At 40.5% G+C, this 10053-nt stretch overlaps 1 protein-coding gene across 1 annotated transcript in view; it reads left to right on the top strand.

The window, feature by feature from the left end:
* The first annotated feature begins 272 nt into the window (after window positions 1-272).
* The window catches only part of NPEPPS (aminopeptidase puromycin sensitive), a 108708-nt gene continuing 98927 nt past the window's right edge, over window positions 273-10053 (top strand). Inside the window, exon 1 of the mRNA XM_012659858.1 lies at window positions 273-664. Within this exon, the coding sequence (XP_012515312.1) occupies window positions 404-664 (261 nt within the window). The 5' untranslated portion in view covers window positions 273-403. The remainder of the gene's footprint in view (window positions 665-10053) is intronic.

Consider the following 10053-nt stretch of genomic DNA (forward strand, 5'->3'; position numbering starts at 1 on the left):
TTCCAGCTCCATGGCCGCCCCCCTCCGCGGAGCAGCGCCGACAGGTGCTGCGACCGAAGCCGCCCCACACCCCACGCCCCACGCCGGCGCCTGCGACTCAGCGCCCTCCTGCCCCGCGAGCCGCGCCCTCGCGGCTCCGCCCCCTGTCCCGGCACGCGCGCGCACTCCGTGGGGGCGCGCCCGGTCGGCGGGGCCGCGCACGCCGCTGCCGCGGCCTCCTTCCCTCCCTCCCTCCCTCCTAGCGGGCCATCCTCCTCCCTCTCCTCCGCCCCCTTCCCCGTAGGCAGCCCGCCCGCCCGCCCGCAACGCCTCTCTCCCGGCCCCTAGCGCTCTGGCTGGGTCTCTCCCCCGCCCCCTAGGCTCCCCCGGTCGCTCTCCTCAGGCAGTCGCCCGCGCTCGGTGAATGTGGCTGGCAGCCGCCGCCCCCTCCCTTGCTCGCCGCCTGCTCTTCCTCGGCCCTCCGCCTCCTTCCCTCCTCCTTCTCCTCCTCAGCCGCTCCTCTCGCCGCCGCCGCCGCCTCCACAGCTTGGGCCTCGCCGCGATGCCGGAGAAGAGGCCCTTCGAGCGGCTGCCTGCCGATGTCTCCCCCATCAACTACAGCCTTTGCCTCAAGCCCGACTTGCTGGACTTCACCTTTGAGGGCAAGCTGGAGGCCGCCGCCCAGGTACGGCAACCCTTGGGCGCCGGGAGCGAGCTGCTGGGCGAGCAGTTAGGCCGCGCCCGCGGGCTGCACTGGGGGCCTTGCGGGGAGGGCGGGTGGGCCTTGGGGCTGGGGCTGGGAGGCCGGCTCAGGGGACAGGCGCGCCCCTCTGGGCGGCCGCGGGGCGCCGGGGCCGGCGTGCTCTGCCCTCCTCGGCTGGGCCCGGGGCTGGGGCCGCGCTGCGGGAGCGCCCGGGAGCCGGCCGGCCTGGCGCGTGCGCCCCTCCCGGGCGAGCACACCTCTGCGGGGCTTACCCCCCACCCTCGGCCCTTCCGAGCTTGGTAGTGTTCTGAGAGAGGCTGGAGGGGGTTAGGGAAGGCCGGAGGGGTCATGGGAGTCCCCGTTCAGTGTCAACCTTGTGACTCAGTTCTTTTCTCTGGTTCTCCCTACACCCCACGGGGGATAGATTGGAAGGGGCGGTCATCTGGGACTCTGGCCGCCGCGCTGCAGCGAGGAGGGGAGCTTCTAGAAGGGGGGAGAGGGTGAGAACGAGAATGTTAATCCCAGGCAGCCTTGCTGAGTTCTCCCCGCCTGCTCCAGCCCAGGGGCTGGGTTTCCAAGATGATCCGCCCCCTCCCCCTTCCCCTCAAGTGACAGTGCAGCAGTGACTTTGTTCTCGCCTAACCTCTAGAGAAGCTGCCCGAGAACCCCATCTCCGCTTTTCCTCCGGTCTTCCTAGCTTTGTAGCCTTTAAAGCTGATGGATTTATTGCTACAGTGATGGTTGCTTAGCAGTAGAGTCTTCTGAAAGAAGCTGTTAGTTTTAACATATCACTGGTGAAAATATTCCATTACTCTTCATTGCAGTTTTTGGTGAATCACACTCCCCTCTCTCCTCTCTCAGCATTATCTGAAGTATTGTTTGATTTTGGAGACCGTTAGTATAGATGCCCTACAAAGGTCCTGAACAATAGCCATTTATGATACAATGTTATATGATGTGTTAATGTGAAGCCTGTAATGAAAAATGGGAGGTGTTTAATAATTATCTGTAAAAAGAGTGGTAATATATATATTTTGTTTCATTTCTATTCCTACTGCAGCCAGGGGAAAATCAGTAGGCCTCAACCTTAAAAAACAGGGTGTATGTAGCAATGAAATAAAATAAATGGAGACTGGTACTTGAATGAATTGAAAGTTGTCAGTTATCTTTGAAAGCCAAGAGGGTATGATACTTGGATTGAAAATTTGTCTAAAAGTACAGAAATAAAAAGTATACTGTCAGATTTGGGGCACTGATGTGAAAGCATGAGAGCTCTAGGGTCTGTCTGTATCAAAAGGCAGAAATTATCCCTGTGAAAATCAGGTGATTTAAAATTTTTCCATTAAGAATATGAATCAGAGTGAGTGCATCTTGGGTCTAAATTAGGATTTGGGAGGGTTATTTGGGAGACTGTGGTTTAAGCCAAGTGACTAGGGTGTTTGATATATATTGGCAAGAGGCAGATGGGAGGGATTGTAAACAGTAGTGTGTCTTGTGACTTGGCAGACCTTCCGGCAGAAGGACCTAGTGATGAATGAGTTCATATTATGTGAAAAGACTAACATTAAAAAAATCATTTATTTCTTTATCCCATTAGTTGGCATAATGGGTTTATAATTTTGGGAAGCATACATATTTAGGGAAAAATTTAAAAAATAGTACAGATTTTTGAATGATTATTTATTAAGAAGTGACTTTAAGTGTCGGGATAGAACAAGCAGTGACATGCTTCTCCTTACCCCTTTTCTACTTTTCCAAAGAGATAAGAAATATTTGGAAGACTGGTTTGTGCCATTGAGGGTGCACAAGGTAATGTAGTAGATACTAGCAGCAGTTGTATGTTAATCTGATACAAGGAATTAAATGGATTATTTAAGTAACATGAATTTTTCAAAACATTTTTTTCTGGCTAGACGGCAGCACAAATTAAGGATGGCATGATAGTGAATTCTCACAGGTTTTATTAAAGGTTGATTGGGGCTGGGTGCGGTGGTTCATGCCTGTAATCCTAGCACTCTGGGAGGCCGAGGCGGGAGGATTGCTTGAGCTCAGGAGTTCGAGACCAGCCTGAGAAAGAGTGAGACCCCCATCTCTACTAAAAATAGAAAAATTAGCTGGGCCTTGTGGTGTGCACCTGTAGTCCCAGCTAGTTGGGAGGCTGAGGCAGGAGGATCGCTTGAGCCCAGGAGTTTGAAGTTGCAGTGAACTATGATGACGCCACTGCACGCTACCCAGGGTGACAGAGTGAGACTCTGTCTCAAAAAAAAAAAAAAAAAAAAAAAAAGGAAACGAATCTCCCCTCATCACTTACTATATGGAGGGGGTACCCTTTATATGTTAAAAATAAAAAAAGATGATTGGATTTTTTTATTGTACCCACTGATGTCTTTGGAAGGGTAAAAGAGGAGTTAACGTTAGAAGTAAAAAGCATGTTTTTGAAATCCATGAATTGGGGTAGTAAGTTTAAATTGTGGCATTAGGTGGTATCTTATTATGGAAATTTAAAAATATTGACAAAAACTCATATCCCTAGAAACCTGGATTTATAACTGGTATTGGGTCAGTTTCCTAACAGTTGGAATCACATTACATAAAGTATGCAAGTTGCTTTGTTGCTTTAGTTGCAAAATTTTATGATAAGCCCAGAGTATTTGTACAGGTTACATATTAGAAACTTAGTGGATTTTTAACCTGGCCTGAAGTGTGGACTCCTGAGGAAGGTGAAGAAATTAGTCAATGTGCAGTGATTAAGTTTTCTTTCACGTGAGTGTAGTCTAATTCAGCAGATTTTGAAAATATGTTATTAGGGGCCTAGAGAGATTTTTCTCTAGGCCCAAAATTCATTTCATTTCATTCCCTCTCTCCTCCCTTTACATTGGATACTTGAGAGCAATGGACTTTTGTAGATATTTTAAATTCTGACTCTCTCCCTTTGTGGATAATAAATTAAAATGGATTATAGGTTTATGTGAGTATGGCTACAATTTCTGGTTATGTGTACAGTAATTGGGCTTTCTCTTATAGAAATGTTTTACCTGTGTTGGAGAAATGAAGTTCATCCTTGAAGGCCAGAAATCAGGATATGCTAGCCAATCCCTGGCCTCCACCAACAAAATATTCATGTTGGAAGTGATTAAATTGGCACTACAAGGAGAGTTACAGATACAGTAATTTGTTTGGCAGGCTAAAAACTTGGCACCTACGTGGATGTTATTGTCAACCTTGTGTTACGGAATTTTCTGCCCAAACTTTGCATATTTTCTATGCAGTCATTCTGGCAGTCTTTTATTACTTTAAAAAATGGTGAAATTAATCATTTGTCAGCATTGTGCTTGATCACTAAATGGTCTTAAGAAATTAAATCAGAAATATTGGTTAAGGAATTGAATTTATTCAGATATTTTCTTCTGTTTTTGGAAATGTGTCTATGAGGAAAGAAGTATGAGAAACTGTTGTGTATATTAAGCTTTATCTAATTTATCTGGCAGTGAATTCTGCAGTGAATTTTCCAGATAACTGAAGCTTACCCTTTGAGGTACTTAGACTTTAAAAAAATATTTACTGATTTGGATGGAAATATTCCTAAAATATATTATCTATTTAAGTTTTATAATTCCTCATAATCTAGGTTTGTTTCTCTTCTTTTTTTAAATACTAGATATCATTCTGAACCTCTGTTATTGATGCTAGGATAATTATAAACATATAAGTTACCCCAAAGTATGTGCTGTAATTTATTAGTTTCATATGTGGTTTTTTTTTTTTTTTTTTTTTAGACAGAGTCTCACTCCGTTGCCCGGGCTGGAGTGCCGTGGCTTCAGCCTAGCTCACAGCAACCTCAAACTCCTGGGCTCAAGCGATCCTGCTTCCTCAGCCTCCTGAGTAGCTGGGACTACAGGCATGTGCCACCATGCCCGGCTAATTTTTCTATATATGTATTTTTAGTTGTCCAGATCATTTCTTTCTTTTTTTTTTTTTTTTTTTTTTAGTAGAGACAGTGTCTCGCTCTTGCTCAGGCTAGTCTTGTACTCCTGATCTTGAGTGATCCACCCTCCTCAGCCTCCCAGAGTGCTAGGATTATAGGTGTGAGCCACCGCGCCCGGCCTCATATCTGTTCTTTAAGGTCGTTTGTTTTAAGGTCGTTTGTTTTCCTTACTCTCAGGTTATTACTTCTTGCTGCTTATTGTGCCTTGTTGCTGCCTGTTGTGTAATGTCTTCCCTCTCCTATTTTACTGAGCTTGATCAGAAGATGTCTAAGTAGCCAGATAAACAAGCTTGTTTGAACGTAAAAATAAATTTCTATGTGAGAATTTGATGGATTCTCTTCTGAGTAAAGGGTTTGAGCTTTATTGTATGAACTTTGTATCATGTATTTTGGCTTTTCATCCAGGCCCATTTTTTTTTTTAAACTTACTTCCTGGTTCTAGAGAACTGATAATGTCTAATATAACCTGGCTATATAGATGTGATCTTGAGTAGTAAATTATCTATGAAGCTTCTCTGAACTTTGCCATATAAATGAACCTGTTCTTAATTGTAAAGTAAATCTTGTTCTAATCTGTATGTGAGTCAGTGGGAAAGGACTGAGCATTCTGATAGCTTTTGTTGTTAACTGAGATTAGTTCTCCAGATTTTAGAGATTTTGTTTCGAATACCATACAAGTATGTGGTTCTTGATTTATTTGGTCATTTGTAATCTCTTTAAAGTTTTATTTTAAATTGGGAAATATTTTATTAATAGAAATACAGAAAAGTAACCCACCAGTAGATTTAACAGATATTAACATTTTGCCCCATTTGCTTCAGACTGTGTATGCTGTTTTTGGGAAATAAAATATTACAGATACTACTAAAGCCCATTTCCATCTCTTCCCACCCCCTACCCCCAGAGATAAATTCCGTCTTAAGGTAGGTGCATGTTATTCCTATGTATAGTTTTAAGCTTTTATTGCATATGTAAGTAGTCACAATAACAAATACCAATGTCCTGTGTATTTAAAGATTTTTACATTAGTGGTACTTATTTTCGACCTTCTGCAACTTGCTCTCTTTTTTTAGAAAGCTTGGCTCAATTTGAGTTTACTAATTATTTGCTGCTTATATTGTCTTTAGAAATTAATAGCACTATTCCACCAAGGCAACAATTATTACAATATTTTGATGATGAAATCACTTATTAGGCAAAATGATTTAGGCTTCAGACTGGTATTTGGAATTGTCACACTGTTCTTTTACTAAAATCTCAGGACTTTGGCAATTAGGAAAAAAAATTCTTGGGTCTTACTGTAGTAAATGTAAGATATATTCCTGAGTGATTGTAGTAAAGACTCATCTAGGAAAAAATTATCTCAGATTGCTGCCTCCCTAGCTCATAGGAAACTTCCATTGTAAAATTGCCACCAAAGGTCAAGCTGCCTCTTTAGTACAACCCTTACTTAGTATTTGGTTTGGTTGAAATGTAGTCTGTATAGGAGTCCAAGAAGATTTAACCCTAGGTTTGAAACAAAGAAAGAATACACTAACATTCTATCCTTTGATAGCATCAAGTAGAAAAATTGAAAATGAGCTTGTTATCAACACATTTGCTTCAACACATTTATATGCCGACTTTAACATTTCACTTCTATTTTAAACTTGGAAACTAACAATTTTAATGCTGAAATTTCTTTGAATTATTACCTGTCTTTTTGATGGTGGAACACACAGGTAATATTTACTAACATGATGATGTCAGTATGTGAGAAATCACATACTGCATCATCAGTTCAGCAGTATTGTTGGGAAATCATCAAAAAAAGCAGTGTTGCCAGTTGTGGTGGTGTGGGCCTGTAGTCCTAGCTACTCCGGAGGTGGAGGCAGGAGGATGACTTGAGCCCAGGAGTTAGAGACCAGCGTGGACAACATAGCAAGACTCCGTCTCAACATAAAACAAAAGAGCAGTGTTATGCTGTGTTGTAGTTGGCACATTTGCTTATGTCCACATGGATATTTTATTTTATTTTTTATTTTTTATTTTTTATCTCTAATCCCATGACACATTAACACATGGATATTTTAAATTCTTTGGATAGTACATATATGCTGATATCCAAAGTACCATGTAATATAGCACATAGTTCTTAAATTTTATATCATAATCAGGCAGTTTATAAATTATTAGGTGAATGCTGTTAGATGATATAAGAACACGATTTATCTCTACTAAAAATAGAAAGAAATTAATCAGACAACTAAAAATATATAGAAAAAATTAGCCAGGACTGTAGTTCCAGCTACTTGGGAGGCTGAGGCAGAAGGATCGCTTGAGCCCGGGAGTTTGAGGTTGCTGTGAGCTAGGATGACGCCATGGCACTGTAGCCCAGGCAACACAGTGAGACTCTGTCTCGAAAAAAAAAAAAAAGAACACGATTTAATCTGTGTGTGTGTGTCTGTGTGTGTGTGTGTGTGTGTGTCTTAACATCTATATCAGGCACTAAGTGATAAAATAAATGTTTTCCATAGATTATCCCATTGTTTGGCCAGCTTTTAAAATCAGTATATCTCTTATATGGGACAGAATATACTGACCAGTTTTTAAAAATTGAGTAGAGTTTTATTTTTAGGATACGTATTTTTGTTCCTTTGGTTCTTCCCTCTCATCCTTCCAGAAATGGCAGTATGCTGGGGAAAAAAATTAGTAGCTATTCAACAAGCAGTTTAATTCATTAGTATAAACAGGTGTGTTTCCCTTAAACACAGGAGGAATCGAAATGTACTTGTAATTGCATGTTGTGCACTGTGCCTTTCCAAAGTACACAAATACTTTCTCTCAGAATAGTTACCATAGTAGTGTGCTAAGTGTAATTTGGCATATGTAATGTTGTAGAGGTATCTTGACATTGGTAGATAACTGGTTGGCTACCATTAAATTCACTGTAGATGTTGATGGATGAAAATGCGATTGCCTAGATAAGGATTATGACCGGTAACCAAACCACTGTTATTATTCTGTTGGCGTAAATTTCAAACTCTAAGAGATTTTTATTCATTTTACCCTTTGGAGTATATCCCAGTAAGTGCTTTGTTTCTCTGTATTTCAGAATTTTTGTTTGTTTTTTGTTCAAATGTAGTACTGTAAATGTCCAATTGGGCATAAAGGTTTTAGTGCTGTTTAGGTATGTTTTAGTGAATTAAACAGTGCGAAGGAATATTGCCACTTAAACAATAAAAAAAGTATTCATTAAATGACATTTTTGTGTTGAAACAGGAAGATTTATGAGGATTTTTTTTTTTTAAGTGAGCCAAAGTGGTTTCACTTTACATGTTAGAGATTTTGACAGCTTGTTACAGGCTTAGTAACATATTATCTGTAATTTAGGTCAGGTAATTTTATTTTGTAATTAATTATGTTTAAATATATATTGGTTATTAATAAAATGGTTACTCTCATATATAGCTTTTTCATACAGATATCATATTACTCTGATATTCTTACCCAGTTTTGTGGTCTGTTCAGTGGTCTAAGAGTACTGTTGACCTGCACTCAGATTTTGTTTGGTCTACACAAAATTTTGAAAATTTTGAATTAGTTGCATCAATTAAAACTTGGGAGATTACACGAAATCTGGATTTGTGACCTTTTTTTTAAGTCATCTCTAAACCTGCTTGTTCATTATAGCAGTAATTGGTTGGCTCCAAGAAATGGCTACCTCCTCCTTCCTTTAGGGGGTTGTGCATAGCTTCCAAGTGGTCTCCTGCCCTCACCTGTCTGGCTGGCGCCTGTAGGCATCTGTTTGTGATTTAGGGCATCTGTGTTTTTGTTATTTTAGATTTAGACCATTCAGATGTCTGAAAATGAATTTGAGATTTTGTTTAAAGCAAAATAAATATAAACAAGGTTATAACTAAATTGAAACATGGGCAAAGGTTTTATTTTTATTTTTTATTTATTTATTTTTTTTGAGACACAGTCTTGCTCTGTTGCCTGGGCTAGAGTGCGGTGGCGTCAGCCTAGCTCACAGCAACCCAAACTCCTGGGCTCAAGCAATCCTTCTGCTTCAGCCTCCTGAGTAGCTGGGACTACAGGCACATGCCACCATGCCTGGCTAATTTTTTCTATATTTTTAGTTGTCCAGCTAATTTCTTTGTATTTTTAGTGGAGACGGGGTCTCGCTCAGGCTGGTCTCGAACTCCTGAGCTCAAACGATCCACTCACCTTGGCCTCCCAGAGTGCTAGGATTACAGGCGTGAGCCACCACGTCCGGCCAGGCAAAGGTTTTAAATAAGCAATTCACAGAGGAAAACTTAATGGCTTGTGTATCATACATATACATATGAAAAAAAGATGCTCAGTAACCAGTATTACTCGTAATCAGGTAAATTCTAATTAAAACAACAATGAAATATCATTTAACACCCATCAGATTATCAAAAAATTTTAAAATGTTTTAGAAGATGCTAAAAGTGGGATTAATTTATTCTTTGCTCATGGGAGTGTCAGTTGATACCATTCTGAAGGATAATTGACAATTCTTGGTAAAGGTGAAAATATATGTCCTACAACCCAGAAAGTCCACTTTTAGGTTCCTTTCCCTGGAAAACCTCTCTCATGTGTACAGAAGAACACATGGACCAAGATGTTTATTGTAGTACTATTTTATTTAAATAAGCAAACAAAGTTATTTAAACAAAGAGGAAATAACCTTACTTCCTTCAAGAAGGGAATTGATAAATAACTGGTTTGTTCATAGAATGGATTACTACTATGCAGTTAAAGTTAGTGAATTACATCTGCATCAGCATTAACCTATCTCATAAACATTATGTGAAAACAGGTTGCAAAAGGTTAAACACATTTTGATACCATTTGTGTAAGATTATAAAACATTGTTTGCAGATCCTTATATATGTAGCAAAAGTACTAAAACATACATGGGAAAGGAATACATTAATCTTAGGATAGTGATTATCTCTGGGCATGAGGGAGAAAGGAAGGGGCTTTCATTATATCTATATTTTATTTTTTTGGATCTGAAGCAGATAAAACAAAGTCTTAAAAATTGATTTAATTGTGGTGGATCATCAGTATCTGTTACATCTGAAATATTTCTTTGGGAAGAAAAATTTAAGGAGTGTTATTTATGAAGTTTTGACATTATCGTATGTGATATCGACCTTCCTATATTCTCACAGAAGGCCTCATAATGAGTTTGATGTGCAGGTTAAAAAATATATTATTGCAATATGTAAGAAACGTTTCTTTTTTTTTTTTTTTTGAGACAAAGTCTCACTGTGCTGCTCGGACTAGAGTGCCGTGGCGTCATCCTAGCTCACAGCAACCTCAAACTCCTGGGCTCAAGCGATCCTCCTGCCTCAGCCTCCCGAGTAGCTGG

The sequence above is a fragment of the Propithecus coquereli genome, unplaced genomic scaffold (assembly GCF_000956105.1).
Source record: "Propithecus coquereli isolate 6110/MARCELLA unplaced genomic scaffold, Pcoq_1.0 Scaffold119, whole genome shotgun sequence".
In the NCBI taxonomy this organism is placed as follows: domain Eukaryota; kingdom Metazoa; phylum Chordata; class Mammalia; order Primates; family Indriidae; genus Propithecus; species Propithecus coquereli.